Source organism: Penicillium cosmopolitanum (genome assembly GCF_028827165.1).
Source record: "Penicillium cosmopolitanum strain IBT 29677 chromosome Unknown utg000008l:1.0-4398992.0:1.0-4402845.0, whole genome shotgun sequence".
NCBI classification, from domain to species: Eukaryota; Fungi; Ascomycota; class Eurotiomycetes; order Eurotiales; family Aspergillaceae; genus Penicillium; species Penicillium cosmopolitanum.
This window is the reverse complement of record NW_026622678.1, coordinates 678,715-695,663: the sequence shown is the minus strand read 5'-3', so window position 1 is coordinate 695,663 and position 16,949 is coordinate 678,715. Positions and strand designations below refer to the sequence as shown.

Here is a 16,949-nt window from a genome sequence, read left to right as displayed (position 1 = left end):
TTTTTGTTGCGCCAACAAAATGAAGAAACCAAAAACCCTTAATTTGCACGGGGTGCCTCTGAAACAGCGATGGCGACAAATATTTCCCGGGCATTGCTTCTGTCAGCAACTGCAAACACCGCTACTCCCTTTCTTTACCAAACCCGAACTCTCGGACCGGTATTGCGATCATTCCAGAGACCGTGTACTCCCCTGCTCCAACGAACATACTCCGCGAGGACTGATGGCCTTGATGTCAATGACGAGACTGACGCCAGCATAACCACCGAAGAACCTGTTGCCAAAGATAACGCCAGTCCTGAACCCCACAGAAGCCACCTTCGCAAGCGTGGCTCTTCCGCTCCGCGGCATTCGGCTTCGGCTTCGGCTTCGCCAGACCAATTCAAATCAGTGACTTCGCGGGAGAGAGCAGCGTTCAATAAACTCTTGACACAATTGAATAACGACTCCAATTCCAACTCCGCTGGAAAAGACGTGGCGACTCCGAGCACGACCGGGCAGAATGCAAAGCAAAATGATGTAGCAGATTTGATGAAACTATTCGGGGGAATCGTGAATCTCAACGCGCAACCGGAAACCAATACTGCAAAGCCTTCGGTATCAGAAAAAGTCGAGAAATATATACAAAGTCCCGATGTACTCGATTCCAACAATCAGCAATCCGAGACACCAATCGAATCAGACGAGATCGAGCCCATAAACGAAGCCATATACACCCGTGAAGAACTCGGTCTGCCACCCCTCGCAGTGGAGTGGATCGAGAAATTTCCATGAGAGAAGCAGTTGCCCTTGTCGTTCATCAAGAAACGTATCGCATCGAGCGTGCGCTATTCGAGGCAATTGAAGGAAACAAAGGCGACATAGCAGTTTGGGAGGTCTGCAAGACACACATCTTCTCTATGCTTCACTACATGGAAGGACAGACCGATTCCGCAGAGACATCGACCACCGCAACATCAGACAACAGCGTCGTAATTCCACCGATGATCCCGGCCGGCCGGGTCATTACTACATTATATCCGCGTGCGCTGTTGATGACCTTCCGCCTCCTCAACACACATTTCCCCGAATCACAGCTCATCAGCCAATTCCGCGCAAACATTAAAGCCCAAGGCCGTGCTTCCGCACTACTGGGTGCGTCCCCGGAACTCTACCATGAGATCGTTCATTTCTACTGGAATGGTTGCCGGGATCTTCCCGCTGTTATGTCATTTTTGCATGACATGGATCTACATGGGGTTCAGCCTTCGCGAGAGACTCTCGGATTGCTACGGAGTATTGAGCAACAGGGTAAATCTCACTTGAGACTGAGCTCGAGGTCGAGTGGAGATTCTTGCGAAAGCGGCCAGGGTGGCAGTCCTTTCTGGGATCTGCCACCGAACCAGAAGGCACTTGGTGAGCTTTGTGGGAAGGGGGGCTGGCTGGAAAGCTACAAGAAGACTAAAAGGCCGGTGACCACTCGACGTGGAAAGCTTTTTTAGGCATGGTTTAGGCTCCGAGGGTTCCGATCGCTCCTGTATAGCATTTGAAGAAGGTGTATAGTAATGGCGCAATAGATACCACCCCACTGCATATCTGCATAGAAATGATTTCCAGCGAAGAAACTTGTATCATGAAGTCAAACTAAACTTGGACCGAGTTCTAGCATACTGAACATGCCGACTGCAGGGTCTTAGTAGTGGCTCTATGCTGATCCTTTTTCAAGAACTGATGAAGTGGTGTCAAAAGTCTTGATATGAGACTCGAATGCTACGTATGTTGATTCATTGTAAAGTAAAGCTCATATGGAAACCAGAGACTGCCGCCAAGCACAGAAAAGACAGCTAGCAAAGAGAAGCCCTCGCTATAACACCAACATCTAACCGCCATGCAAGAACAGAGCAAATAACCAACTGGCACCAGAATAGAAAGGAAGGCCAAAGAAACCATCAAGCCCGCAAATGCAAACATTTTACTTCACTCCACTTCAATTCGACCCGATTCAATTACTTATCATAAATGCCCCAAAACCGCTCCGCACTGAAGGTATACCGATTATCATCCTTCCAAAGGTCATCGAACGCAGTGAAATAAACAAGATCATCCTTCCTGTGCGCGAAACTGCGTCGCAAACTCTCAATCGCCACCCGCTGATTATACTGCGAAGGGACAGCCGCGCCATTGGACTTGCCCGCATGTGGCCAGCCAGACTCTGTGATAATTGTTCGTTTCCCACCTGCAACATCAGAGACAGCGTGTGCTTGTTCCAAAACATATGGTCCTGTATTGTGCGGTTGCTGCGTAGCGTCGAAGAAAGCGTGGCAGTTCGCTGCGCAGTAATCCGATGCTTTGCATAGTTCCGGGTGTTTGAGATGAACGGAGAAAGTGTCGACCGTAACGACTGGTCCTTTGTAACCCTTTCCTCGCAAGATTGTGCGAGCTTGCGTGACTGCGCCAGCAACCTTTCCAGGGGCCTCGCGTCCGCCGTTGACGAGCTCGTTGCCGACGGTGATGGTGTGGAATACGGACCAGTCTTTCTTGCCGTCTGGTGTTGTTGCGGCGTCTTCGAATGCGTCGAGACTGTTGGGAAAGTCTGTTAGATCGTAGATACCGGCAAAGACTTGCATTTTGTGTCGACGGGCTGCTGTTGCTACGGTACTGGTTTGGCCGCAGTCTGTGCCGTAGATGCGTACGAATGCATAGTCTGATAATCGGTCTAAATCCTTGTTTACTTCGTCTTGGGTCTTGCAACTCCGGTCCGCCTTGTAGGGGGAATAAGAAATTCCAGAACGGCGTTTCTCGAGGTGAGTGTCAGCCTGTGGATGCGGCTTATGGTGATGACGAGGCGCATCATGAGGTTCCGTTTGAGGATTGGGAGATAACAATAGTGGTTCAGATGGCGGTGGTGGTGGAGGAGGAGGCGGTGGTGCAGGCGCAGGTACACCAGGTGGATGTGGAGGAAGGTGTTCGTCGAGTTGAGCATTCAACTTCTTCTCTACCTTTTTTGTCACAGCAGGTAATTCCTGTGTGACTGTTTCAATATGGGTCTCGGTCTTGGTCAAGAGGATGCGAACCGTCTCGGGTTCATGAGTTGGTAATGGGACATGGGAAACCGTCACCGGAGGCTTGATAAATTCTTAGCAATAGCCCAGATTAACTCTTTTCTGGGACTTTATGTTACTAACTTGAACATTGTCTTGGAACTGGGTGGTTGCAGGGAGTCGGTTGGTCTCCGTCCAAATAGTGTCTCCATCCTCATCCACCCAAACAACAACCTCAGACGGAGTATGGGTCTGAGAAAGGCCATCGAGATCATTACATGGGTTCGGGTCTGCTTTTTAATTAGCCTTGCTCAAGCATCTAGAGTTGGATGGATAATCGGGTTGGTTCTACTCACTATGTACCTCTGCATGAATCCCAGCAGCAAGAGCAAACGCCAGCAGCGCCTGAGAAAGACGTTTCATTGCTGTCGTCGAGGCTCAAGTTCGGAATCGACCGAATCGTGGAGATAATCTAAGGTTAGTAAATCATAGCAACTGCGGTGAGCCTTGCTGTCCTCTCCTTCGCACGAGGGAAGAAATTATCAATGCAGATCAGATGGGTTATATCTATGACGCCCTTGAAAGGAAAGAGCATCGGCTAGGAGGGTCTGGCAAATCAGGATGAAAACAAGGGATATGCCCAAGCATAACTATTCGATATGAGGCCATCTGGGGAATGGGGTCCAGGTCAAGGTCTACAGTGTTCTCCCTTGGTGAAGGCTGGGCGGGGAGTGCCCAGAGCTAGGGAGGATGTGAGCTCCATTGGGGAAGGGATCCTAATGTTGAAGTTCCTGGATGGGTAAAATCTCCGGCTAGAGGAGTTGGGAATGTTCCTAGGGCCAGGGCAGTTGTGTGGAATGCTGGCTCATTCCGAGAAGGTCGCTAGGAGACAAGGGCTTTTACGGCGGAGTAGAGATCGTTTCGATGTAGAATGCCCCTCCCTTCTGGCAGTTAAGGTCACATTTTGATTCAGAAGCGAACAAAAGCCAGCTTGTGCTCCCAATCAGCTCTACTTGATGCTGATGGACGGTTCTAGACCAAAGCTTGACGGATCCAAGACTGTCAGCATTCCAGATCTAACCACTCTTCTATCAAGGTCTTGTTGGAGACTGTTCCTTCACTGGGCGGTAACGATTGACTAGCTAGAACATGAACAACTTAAATGATCATCTACAGCTTTGTAGGAGAAAGGAAAGCAGTTTAAAGGGCACTTGGTGCAGCTATTGTTAGCCAAGTGTGAAAAATAGTATTAAACAATCTAGAGCCATGCACCGGTAACGTCAATAAACCGCCCTCGAAAAAAAAAAAGGTAAGAGGGGTGCAGTGCTGTACAGTATAGCAATAGAGATGCATATCAACAAGCAGCTTAACAATACAGAGGATGAAGAGGCATTAGGTACGTAGGATGGGAGGTAGGCAGAGGGGCCGGGGTCATCAAAGCATGAGGTGTGATTCGATGCCGAGGTCGAATTCAAGCAATAGGTCAAAGAGGCGGAAGCATAAGAGGGCTTCACTTTCGCTTGCTCAAGACCTTTGTGATGGCGTGCCGAATTGTGGTTCCAGCCTTCTCGACCTCTTTCTTGGTCAGACCGAGGGTAACGCAGACCTTCAGGCCGGCGGGCACAACCTGCTTCGGCTCGAAGTTGTCCTCCAGGGTCTTGAGACGGGTGATTAGAACGCCATTGGCGAGGCACTAGAGGAACACGTTAGTGAAGTCATTACCACAATCGTCTCGTAAAATACTCACTTCATCAACGACATCCTGCAGCAGGAATTGCTGGTCGGTATAAGAAAGCTTCTTCGAAGCAACAACATCAGGCTTGAGGACCAAGATGAGAACGGGGTTCTCGACAGCACTGGTGCAATAAACCCAGTCGCTACGAGGATCCAACTGAGCACGCATGGTCTTGGCCGTGTCCCGAAGCTGCGATACAGTGTCGGGGTTGTGCTGGAGAAGGTTGATAGTCTCACTGGCGGTGGTGGAAAGCAAAGCGGGAAGAGCAGCAGAGAAAGTGTATGAAGCAGCTGAGATACGCTGGTGATGCACAATTTCCTCGGAACCAGCACAGAACCCCCCACCTCCAACAAGAGGGCCAGCTAGCGAACCGACAATCATGTCGACCTCAGCAGCATCGACATTCTGATGTTCAGTGATACCACGGCCAGTGCGGCCGAGGACGCCGAAAGACCATGTCTCATCCAGGATAAGGCGGAACTTGTACTTCAATCGCAGCTCGATCTATTTTAGTTGTTAATAATGAGAGTTCTGGTTCCCTCCTCTTTGGGTGCAACTCACGATCTTGGGCAAATCCACCATATCACCATAGGACTCGAAAAGGCCCTCGGTAATAATGAACCTCCGAGTCAATGGCTTCCGAGCCTGTTCTTTAGTGACCTTGGCCAGAACTCGCTCCAGATCCTCCATATTATTATGCTCGTACCAACGAACAATACTGCGCGAGATCTGGATACCCTTCCGAACAGCAAAGCTAACACCCTTATCCGCAACAATGATATCACCACGCTTGGAAAACGCAGGAATAACACTGGAGATCGTCGAGAACGCCTGGGAGTACATGATACACGCCGCAGTACCCAAGAATGACGAGATATCGGCCTCGGTCTTCATATGCACGTCCTGAGAACCGTAGAATCCACGAGGGCCGCAGGGTCCAACGCCGTAGTTCCGGAGTGTTTGGATGGCCTTCTCCTTAAGAGCCTCGTTGGTGTTGAAGTTGTAGAAGTTGAGCGAGCTGAGGTTTGTGACGGTTCGTCCGTTGGCGAGCTTAGATTTAGGCCCGACGGGTCTGTTCAATGGCAAAAAAAAGAATGTCGATTAGCCCAAGAACTTCATCCAACAACTCCAATTTGGGGCAAGTCTTACCCAACGATCACGGTACGCTTATCAACCTCCATTTCCTCCAGTGTTGTCGGTTTGCCAACCAGGGGCTCTGGAACCCATTCGTCCACAAGGTCATCGATCTCGTCTTCGGTCAATGGCACAACACCCGGTTTGGTGGAGTACTTCGGGGCGAGGAGATACCGCACGGCAAAGAGAAAGAGAAATAGCTCGACCGCAGATCGGATCGGATCATCCTGGTAGCTAGACTTGACATATCGGAGGAAGATCGCGGAGCCGGGGACACGGTGGAAGAGGTTCGCGAGTTCGTGCAGGTACTCCGACAGGAGACGGTGTGTCTCCTGGAAGTCCATTATGGGAGGTCGTACGGTGCCCCTTTGTCGCGAGCACACCGGAGAGAGAATGGTTTTGGCGGCAACAGGGATCAAAAAAGCACTGGGACGGTCGAATTCGAGATGATGGCAGGCGGATGGTGGTTCGGGGGACCGCGGGTGGCTTGAAACAGGCACGGGGTCACGTGTTAGGGTGCTACAGTATACAGAGTTGAGACTAGAACGACCCTCTTGGAGACTACAAAACATACCGTGAAAAAAGGTCGGGGGATAAAAGACTATTGAAATGAAGCAATGCATATATTGTATTCCGTTAAAATGTAGGGCAAAAGGAAAAAGAAACAAGCTATGAGAGTGGCAAACGAAGGTCTAGAGGCCCCTCTGGGCAATGGCGGAAACCACTCAAATACAAGTCATTCCACACGAACCATTAAAATCAACAAGTACGCCGGTAATTGAAAAGAATGCAGCGAGTCTGACTAAAAGAAACAAAATGGAAAATGAAACGACAGAAACTTTGTACAGGCCATTTTCATACACATGGCAAGTGTGCCATTAGATCAACTTGTATTGAACGTAGGTACCAGAGGCAGTGGGGTTGGCAATTGAAGATTCGGCGAGCTTGCCAGCGGGCAAGCTGGTGCCAGTGTAGTAGGTCTCGGTGTCGTTAAGACCGCTGTCGATGGGCTGGAGAAGGAACATGGTGGGGCTCTTGCTCGAGTCCGCGAGGCCGATAGTACTCCACAGCGCCTTGCTGATATCTTTGTTGTAACCCATTCTCTTGACAATCAAGGGAGCGGCAAGAAGGACGATAAAGATGACCAGCATGACGAAGTAGAGAATGGCGAAACGGATGACACGTCTCTTCCGAAGCTTGGACTGCTTGAGGGAGTAGATGGGTGGGCGGATTTGACGACTGGATCGTGTTAGCACTAGATCAATTGGGCATCATGAGGACGGGTTAACATACCTAGGGCGCAGCCAGAACAGGATGACGGAGTGGAACTTGTCCACATATGGGATGGCGAGGACTGGCAGCATGAAGAACAGGATGATATGGCCGAGCACGAAGTCGGCGGCGAAGTATCCCAGCTCGGTAATTTTGCAGAGGAATTCACGGCCGGGCTGGGAGAGGGAGTGCCAGCCCATGTTGTACCATTTACCGGTCCACCAAGCGATATTGGACTGGTCATGCTTGAATTCTCTGGTCAGGGCAAGCGAAATGATGAACTTGTAAAGGAACCGTTGGATGGCCATCATGGCAATGAGGCCAGAGACGGTTCGGGCCCAGTTGAAACCCTCCAGAAGGAAGAGCACGACGAAGAAGATGAGGAGAACAATGACCGCGATGGCATGAGCAATGGCGGCAAGAACGGCGCCGAATTTCTTACAGCACATGCTGAGGAGAGGGCCCATGCAGCACGCCATACCGAAGAAAACTCCAGCAACACCAGCATTGATGCCAACGGGTGCGAGAGCGACGATGACAATTCGGGCGATGGCGTTCGGGGCGTACTTGTCACTGTCGCTGAACATGGTGCGCGAGTTGATATAGAGATATGGCACAAGAGTGGCTGCAAGAACAACGAGAGGAGAGACAATCTCGCTAAAGAAAATGTTCGTGATACGAGCTCTGGGAATGTCGCCCGATCCCTTCTCGGAGGGAACACCAAGGACCTTTCGCTTGTAACCAGTGATACGGGTACGTGACAGACGGCAGAAGCCAATCCAGGACGAGGCGTGAGAGCGGGAGTTACCACGCGAGAGCCAACGGATGTAGTCACGATAATCAATGAAGAAATCGTTCCATGCGAACTGGTGAGGGTTGAACAGGAAGGGCGAGATGATCATGGCCAACAGTGAAACCCAGAACCAGATGAGGGCAGGCGTCCACACAGTCGAAGTGGAGAACAGCAACATCAGAAGGAGACGAGAACCAGTGTAGATCGAAGGACCGGCGAAACGGGAGTATAGAACACCGAATGGGATGCGGGCGGTAGCGAAACCACGACCGGTACCAATGTAACGGGCACCACCAAAGGACAAGTTCTGGTGAACAGCGTTCGAGTAGATCTGACAAACGAAGACCTCGAACATGAAGGAGAAGGAGCCGAAGTGCTTGGCCAGACGGGTAGCCATGCGCCAGACACCACGTTCGGTCAATTCCTGAACGGCAAGAGGCACGAAGGAGATGAAGAACACGATGAAAATTGAGATGACGCAACGGTTGACCCAGTTGATGATTGGCTGAAGGTCGGCGCAGTAAGTAGGACGCAGGGGATCGGTGATGGGCAGGTCAGAGTTGTATCGGCAGGTGATGGTTTCGTGCTTCAGAGCACCCAGGTTGATCAGAACAAGCATGAACATTTGTACAGACAACATGATGAACATATTGTTCAAGTGGAAACCAGGATGGGCATAGTAGAACGAGAGGAAGCGATCAAGAGGCAGTTGGGTACCGAGGTAGTAGTACTCGCGAGACAGCATCTGCTCACCCATACCAGTACCGATCTTGGTTGTAAAGTTAAGAATGGAACCGAATCCCAGATCACGACCCTTACCACACTGGAAGTACTCGCAGTGCTTGATACGACCACCACGCAGAATAGCGTTCATACCGGCGTAAATATCCTCGTTGAGGTGAAGACCCTTTTGCGCCTTCGACACACCACCACGCGTACACATGAAGGTAGCGTTCAGGAAATCGGGGTGACCATAATGCAGCTTACCACCGATTTGAGCGAGAGTACGGGCGAACAGAGTACCGAATGTTTGTTCCTTGGAAGCGGCAACATCACCAAGAACACCGATGCTCTCGGAGAAAATGTATTCACGGGCACCGAGAATGGCGACAGGGTGGCTGTCAGGAGAAGGAATACCAGGGGTGTAGGGGGAAACGTTGTCGGTGGTCAGCTCCTCGAACTCTGAGAGGACACTGCGAATCTTAAGGCACTCTTCCAAGTAGTTGTCCTGGTTGGCATCAATCAACTGGATGTATTCACCACGGTAGAAGATGATAGCATGGTTCTGATTGTCGGACTTTCCGTCACCGAGAATGGGGTTACCAGAGAGTTGGATACGGAACTTGGGTTTGCGAGTACCATTTTCGAGAAGTTCACAGTGGCCATCGATGAGAGCGGAGTACAGACGAGGCTCCTCGCCTTCGGCGATAGCGGGCTCTTCATCAAGGTAGGCGATCTGGAGGTCGGGGTAGGCACGGAGGAGGAACTCGGTGTTCTCACGCTCATCCTTGTTGAACTTGGCATAACGCTGCATGGAGACACAGATGCGGAACTTGCGGCGAGCCATGCGTTCAAGCTCGCGCTCAAGCTTCTCAGAGTTACCACCAAACATTTGGACAACTTCAGGGTTCTCGACACGGTATAGCAATTTGATAGCTCGGCTGTAGTTCATGAAACCAGATACCGTACGGTACAGGGTCTGAGAACGGAGAGAAGCCCAAATACGGGTACGCAGGGTATACTCAGGAGCAGCAGACTTGAAACCAATGCAGTAGAAGGGCAAGTCATCAATCTTGCTCTTGGCAGCATCCTTTTCGCCCTTCTCCGAGTAGTCGCCGTTCATTTGGGAGGTTTCATCGGCCAAGATCTTGGTGTCCTTGACGAAGCAATCCCACTCGTGGGGGTGAAGCTGCTTCAGATATTCCAGGAGGGTAACACGAGAGTACGGCTCATCTTCACGGATGATCTCACGGAGAGAGAGAAGAATCTTCTCACTGTAGTGAGGAATCAGGACACTGAAAGTAGGCATGTTGTCGACAGGCAGGGGCTCGGGCATGGGAGTAGACAGAGACTGAGCGAAGAAAGAGATACGACGCTCGGCCTCGCTTCCAGCAGGGAAGAACTCGGTCTTGAAGGATTGATCCTCCTGAGAAACGAAGAACGTCGGGGCACGCAGGGTACGCTTTCCCTCTTGCTCGGACGGCACCTGATGATAAAGAAGCTTCTGGACGTGGTCGATGGCCAACAGGTGTTCGCGATACATCGAGATAATGATGGCGTTCCACACCTGAGAGATCAGAACCTTCGGTTTGTACTTGATTTCCATGTCGGTGGTAGCCAGGACCTTAGAGTAGATACGCTTCGGAAGACGAGAGAAGATGTTTCGCCAGGGAGACCAGATCGACACACCGAGGTAGAAAGAACGGGCCACCGAGAAGATGGTGTTGCAAATAATGTACCAGAGGTAGCTGTCGAGGAAGAACAGAGTGAGATCCATGAAGAACATCAGGCCCAGCAGGATCTGGGGCTGTTTGTGGCAGAGCGTGTTACCGATCCAGACGACACCAGTACACTGGCGGATATGCATCGGGGACAAGATACGAATGGGATCCTTAAAAGACAAAGTCAAGAAGAAATAAGACTCGGCCAGCTTAGCGCCAAATACACAAACCCAGAGACCAAACGACATCCACATATCATTGCCGTGCAGTCGAGGGAAACTAGCAGTGAAGGTCTGACTGGCGACATACTGTCGGCCGTGCTTCTTCATGTAATTGCCGAACATCGCGCCGAGGGGCATGATGGCAAAGAAGATGGCAGTGATCAGAGCAATGACAAAGTGGACGATGCCGAGTGCCAGACCGATCGGCTTCTGCATGTTTGCAGGAACAGCGAAAGGAAGCCGAAAATGATGACACCAGGGACGAGGTTGACGACAAAGACCGCGAGCAGGAACATGAAGCGCTTGCGGAGATGCTGAGCGCCAGCCCAACGACGAGGCACGTATAGCCATTCACAGATGGTAGCGAAGATCTGGATGAACGCCGCGAGAGCACCACCAAAACCAACAGCAGCGAGGTACTTGTAGCTAGGCGGCTTGTTGTCGACCTGCTGTTGGTATCTACCGACATAAAGAGAGGGGGAGTTGTAAGCGGTGAAAAACCAGAAGGAGCACAAATGAATGACCCAGATACGGTTGAAGTTGGTGACCATGTGGAACCAGGAGCGAACCTCCTTGTAGGTCTTGAAGAAGGCCTTATTCCAGAGGACATCTTTCAGTTTGGGCCAACGTTCCGCAGGAGGGATATCCACCAGACGCGTCTTGTCTTCGAAATGGATGCGTTCAATACCCTCGGGGTACCAGAACAGCTGGTTCATGTCATCATAACCGATGACTTGGTTGTGATCGCGTTCACGTCTCACATATTTGCCATCCACGATCTCATAACCTTGATCACGGCAGTATTGGTAGAGGGGTGTGATGATATCGTTTAGGTAGGTGAACTCTTCAACAGGCTCAACTTTGTTTTGGCACTCGGGTGAGGAGTAGTAGTCATCGGCACACTTGAAGATGAAGCAAATGCACTCAGGCAAGAATCGAACCTGGTTAGCCTCACCCCAAATGAGGAGATACAGGGCGATCTGACGCGCACGGTCGTGCTGAGACATGCGGTTCATGCGAGATTTCCAGCGGTATTCTGCAGCCTCAAGACTGTTGTCACCTTCTAGAGCATCTAGAGTTTCCTCCTCGTTCTCGGGATTCTGCTTGGCAGCTTTCTGGGCGGCCTTGCGAGCCTTCCGGGTCTTACGGTCCGCTTTGCCAAGTTTCATGTTGGCGAAACCGACCGCATCATCCAAGTCCAAGTGGGCCGCGAAGTACCAACGACGGTAGTTGGCGTTGTGTCCGCCAATGTAGTCGGCGTGGAGCGACAGCAGAGCCTGGTTGGGGGTCATGCGAGAAGCCCGAGAGTCGAGCAGGGTCATCATATGGTCGTACATGTTGCGCATACTGTCACGCTGGAAACCGAACTTGTTGACAAGGTCGAGAAAGATGTCCTCGAGCTCTTCCTTAGAAAGAGGAATCTGAGCATCGGTGGTCCAGGCCGGATAGGGCTCCCGCGAACGCTGGCCAGCCGGCAACGCGTTTCCATAGTCCATGCCATACACGGGGGTAGATGCTCCAGAGGAACGGTTTCCACCGTAGGAGACCTGGGATGAGGGTGGACGGTAGCCACCGTAGCCACTACGACCACCATACTGGCTGTCGGCGTAGCCATAGCTGTTGTAACGCTCATCACCTCGGCCGTAGTAGTCCATATCGGCAGCGCGAGCGGTTTCGGACCTCATAGTGAAGTCGCTGAAAGTTTCCGAATCCTCCTCTGAGTCTCCGCGATGGCCTCGGTTCTGACCTCCTTGGTCGTAGTACTGATCTCCGTAGTACTCATCCTGATGACCGCCTTCATAGTATCCGCCATCAGCGTAGCCTTGGTTCCCATGAGCGGCAGGGTGTCCACCATCCGCTGCGTAGTGGCCACTAAACGAAAGAAAAGAAACTGTGTCAGTTGTGTTCTGTGATAGACTCAATCTCATTTTGATCCCATCAGCGGGGGTCTTCATACCCTTGGTCATAGTAGCCATCATCATAACCTTGATGATCGTAGTATCCCTGGCCGGCGTGTTCATCCTGGTAGTAGGAATCCCCGTGGCCCGCCGGGTGGCCATAGCCATCATCATAGTGGCCTTGTTGGTAACCAGACATGATGCGGCGGTCGCGATTGAAAACTTGAATCGAGCTCTAATCCACCAGGTCAGCCCATGCGCTTAGGCGAGGGGTGTTTCTCTTTCTGTGTGTGAAAGGAAGGAGGGAGAAGGGAGGGAGGGGGCTCACCTCAACGACGACCCATGCACGTTATTACTATTGGAAAGTGTTGAAGAATTATTGAAGCATCGACGAGAGAGAGTGAAAGGGTGTCGAGGTCCGTAGGGGGCGTTGAACAGGGAGAAGTCGAGCGCGTGGTCGGAATTCCGCGAGTCTCAAACTCGATGGGAAATTTAACGAATGGGGGGATCGGGGTCGTCCAGCAATTGACTTAGTTAAACCACCGATGGAAAGAGCGAGTGAAATGGGGAAAACACCAAAAAAAAACCGCTTTCCCTCCGGACTTTTCCTTGACACAAACAAGGAAAATGGAGATAGCGAAAGTCAAGAAAGAGGGGAAGGGGGGGGGAGGTTGGAAGAAGCAAGAGGAAAGGGAGGGAGAGAAAGAGGCTGGATGAGATTAGAGGATGGCAAGGCTTAGGCTTGAGAATTACCAGTAGGGACTGGGACTGGAACTGGGAGACTGGGAAAATATTGTGGTTATTTTGGGAATGGAATTAAACAGTGGCCCCAGCCAATTTACGGTCACCGTACAGTACGAGTACACGTATACCATGCAGGTACCAGATACTTGTCCTATTGCTGGGTTCCACTGCTTTCACCGGGGTCATCGTGACTCCACCGGGCTACTGCACTTTCAGGGGGGGATGCTAATACACACTGTACACAATTACACACAACTCTCTTTCACTCACTCACCTCACTGTGTATGTACTTGTATACACAGCCATACATGGCACATCTGGACACGATCTCTCTCCACCACCCATCACCTATCACCCAATCACGGCATCTTGGTCTGCACCGGAATCCAAGGGAATTACGACGGCCCCTGAGACCCGCTCCACTATGCATGGCAGGTAACGAATAACATCCCCGGATGGTCTCCAGCACAGATACCATGCTGCTCCGACCTTCTGATTTGTTCGTGCCTTGTTATTGTTACCTGGTATGCAGGGATAGGCTTCACTTGTTTTTCATTCCTCGTTTCTATGTACATTGGACGGAGTACGGAGTACCCAGAGGAGACAGACAGACTCAGTCTACTCTAGCCTGGCCACCCTGCTCTGCATTTCGTACTCGACTACGACTACGGCTACTACGGAGTACGAGTACTCCGTACTGATCGGAGAAACTCCTATCCACCCGGGCCCATAATTGGTTGGATTCCATGGCTCCCGAGCGACAGAACCACCACCCACCCTCTCTTTTCATTTGAATTCTACTGTCTCGCAAAGATCGTCGAATCCCTTTGCTTTTCCTGGTCTGACCTTCATCCATCGTGTCAGGGACTTCGTGGATGGGCATGGATTTTCCACGCTAGCAACTTAATTTGCCACCGCAAGGCCTCGATGTCTCAACATTTGTACTGCCGGCCACTGGTTCTCCGGTGCCTCTCCCCACTCATCGCCCTCTGAGTGGAGACCCTCAAAACTTGCTGTTCACCTTGAACTCAATCGCTAGCTGGCTGAATTTCGCTTAGAGTCGTCTTAAAAATAGAATACCTAGGTACTGTACTCCGTACTCATGGTAGGTTTAAGTACACAGTACATTGAGCGACTTGAAATTATACATACACAGTCCAAGTACTATAGTATAGTATGGACAATATATATGTAGTACATACACATTTTTATGTGCATTAGGTAGTGGTACATGTGAAGATGTGGCTGTATCAGTAACTTTCAAGGTTATATATCTTTGTTCCGAGTCTCTAGTACATACCTAGGTACATAGGTACTCTCCAGGGGATATATTTCTCACGGTCGCTCCAAAACTAAACTCAACAACCTTGGAACTGAACCTTGGAACTTTAGTTTGAAGTACCTCATATCATACTACAGTACCAGCCCTTGACTCTACTATCTACACCGTGACTGGACACCTCCTTATCTCCACCATCTCACTCACCTGAAAATACCCATGCAGTAATCTGTACACAGCCGATACCTAGGTACCCGTAATCGACTAATGGTAATTCGGTACTGTCGCAGCTGATCTCCACCGTTAGACCGAGTCTTTTCGTCTTGTCCCACTCTGTGGATCGCCCGATTGCTTCTATTCTCTGATTTGGAGCCTCGACTGGCCTCGTCCATCACCCGGGGGTCGTGCGAGTGCCTGCATACGCAACGGCCTGCGCAAACACTGCGTCGATACTGCAAAGAGTACTTACCCGCCTTTGCGGTGTCCACCACTTGGACACGTATTAGTACTTTGTACTCTGTTCTCTATAATCAAATCAAAACATGCTGTGGCCAGTCAATGCTGACATGCGAACGGAGTGATCCTGCAAGATGCAGGAACAGATACATCCACTGCACAAATATGGGAGCGGCACTGGCAGATCCTCCACTTGGTAACTCCGAGTCTCATCTCAACTGAGCCTGGGGTTCTCGGCCTACCGGTCGTCCCCATATTTTACTCCTGATTATTGTACTCCGTACGGAGTAGTCTTGCTTTCACTCTCCCCCTGGGGACTCTCCTTTTAAAGTCACCATCTACTGGGGAGACAGGCGATCACCCCAAAAATAACCTGTCTTCCATCGGCCTTCGAAAGGGTCTAGTCAGCGGTCCGTCTACTCAGTGGACTCGCCCTAGTGTTGCAAGTTTATGGTATTGACCCGCTTCCTTCCAATACCTACGAGTACTCCTTGTCCATACATACATAAGTACATATACGTATGTACAGTATCGACCCCGATCCTTCTTCACCATTTCGGGCATAGATGTGGCTAGAGCATGTTCATTTCGGGAAGGCTGATTTCTTGCCAACTTTTGGTCCTGGGTGGCTGGAATTGTGGATAGAGCTATCGTGGTGCGATGCCTCCGGCCTCACTGGTGTCGAATTTAAGCATCCACTTAGTTTGTATTCTGTACTCCGTACTCCGTACTTTTGTACTCCGTACATAGCAATTGGTTCGCCCAACGGGAATGGATCCGTTCGAAATTGCCACCATGATATCTGATATCCTTACCTTACGGAGTACTCCGTATGCCATACCGTACATACACAGGCTGATCCGATCGATCCTCGCCATCACATTTTCACATTCACATTCATACTGTATCGACCCCCCTTTAGTAATCAGGGGGGGCTGTGTGCTCGAACGGACCGCCCTGCCACCCTCCACCATGTTCCTTCAAACGTGATTTTAGACCAATGGTTGTAGCGTGGTGCCTGTTAGCAACAGGGTTGTATGTATGTACAGAGTACTCCGTACAGAGCACCTGTTGTATGTAGTTATGTACAGTACAATGGAAAAGAAGGGGTGGTGGAACACCTCACATTTTCCCATGTTCCGCATTCTACGTGTTCTCCCGCACGGCTCGGGAATCGCTTGCAGGCGACACCAACTTGTAACGTGGCCGAATCTGATTGTGAAACTCCTCTTCAAGGTTTAAGGTTCGCCCGGGCGCGATGCAATTTAGCGGTGCTAGTACATATATAACTATGAGTAGAGCGTTCTAGGAATCCTCTCTGTGCTCCCATCCACACTGTTTTGGTCCAACCACGTCCCTGCCAGGGGAATTCCTATCGCATGGAAGAAGTACCCAGTCCAGCAGCTACGGTCTCGCCTCTGGACCAGCCTCACTCAATTCTCCTATTGTTGGCCAGCCCTTGGCAGGCAAGGGATTGATCGTCGTCGTGGGTGGGGTGGTGTATACCAGCGGAATGGAGTGGTCGTTGGGAGTCTCGTAATCGGCAGTGGCGAGGAACGTCGATCCACAGACTAGGGGGGGCTCTGCCCGCGAAGCTTTTCGGTGGGATTGACATGATTCGGAACTCATTTTCTGTCCATGCGCTTTGCTCTGCATGGGCCGTCCGGTCGGGACTACTGGATCTGGCGTCTGGTCTGTTCTGTTCTAGTCTTTTCGGTGGCCATTCTGTGATGTTGATGCAGGGCCATGCATCATCCTCGCGTCGGACCTGTTCGTTTCGGATTTTCTTTGTACATACATATATGTGAGGGCTATCCGGAACATGATAAAGTTTCTTTTAAGAGCACGGGAGTGGCCTGAGTCATGGCTGCTTCTTTGACGTGTGTGGCTTGTCAACTTGCTGCAGCTTTAGATTGTGATGCGACGCGGATATCCCGTACCTGGTCTGTATTCCAA

The 16,949-nt window shown here is 50.9% G+C and overlaps 4 protein-coding genes across 4 annotated transcripts; 1 reads left to right on the top strand and 3 right to left on the bottom strand.

The window, feature by feature from the left end:
* Positions 1 to 69: 69 nt before the first annotated feature.
* Positions 70 to 1,481, top strand: N7509_006814 (uncharacterized protein; the record flags this gene model as incomplete). The annotated part of the gene is made up of 2 exons (XM_056631451.1): positions 70 to 730; positions 754 to 1,481. The coding sequence occupies 2 exons, from the start codon at positions 70 to 72 to the stop codon at positions 1,479 to 1,481; spliced, it is 1,389 nt and encodes a 462-aa protein (XP_056487002.1).
* A 504-nt stretch (positions 1,482 to 1,985) lies between these two features.
* On the bottom strand, positions 1,986 to 3,443 carry scw4 (putative cell wall glucanase (Scw4); the record flags this gene model as incomplete). The annotated part of the gene is made up of 3 exons (XM_056631450.1): positions 1,986 to 3,104; positions 3,165 to 3,310; positions 3,377 to 3,443. 3 exons carry the CDS (start codon positions 3,441 to 3,443, stop codon positions 1,986 to 1,988), a joined length of 1,332 nt encoding a protein of 443 aa, XP_056487001.1.
* A 1,087-nt stretch (positions 3,444 to 4,530) lies between these two features.
* Positions 4,531 to 6,233, bottom strand: lcbA (serine C-palmitoyltransferase subunit lcbA; the record flags this gene model as incomplete). The annotated part of the gene is made up of 4 exons (XM_056631449.1): positions 4,531 to 4,713; positions 4,768 to 5,259; positions 5,317 to 5,827; positions 5,905 to 6,233. The coding sequence occupies 4 exons, from the start codon at positions 6,231 to 6,233 to the stop codon at positions 4,531 to 4,533; spliced, it is 1,515 nt and encodes a 504-aa protein (XP_056487000.1).
* A 534-nt stretch (positions 6,234 to 6,767) lies between these two features.
* Positions 6,768 to 12,713, bottom strand: N7509_006811 (1-3-beta-glucan synthase component FKS1; the record flags this gene model as incomplete). The annotated part of the gene is made up of 4 exons (XM_056631448.1): positions 6,768 to 7,128; positions 7,183 to 10,826; positions 10,880 to 12,488; positions 12,574 to 12,713. 4 exons carry the CDS (start codon positions 12,711 to 12,713, stop codon positions 6,768 to 6,770), a joined length of 5,754 nt encoding a protein of 1,917 aa, XP_056486999.1.
* Positions 12,714 to 16,949: the final 4,236 nt, after the last annotated feature.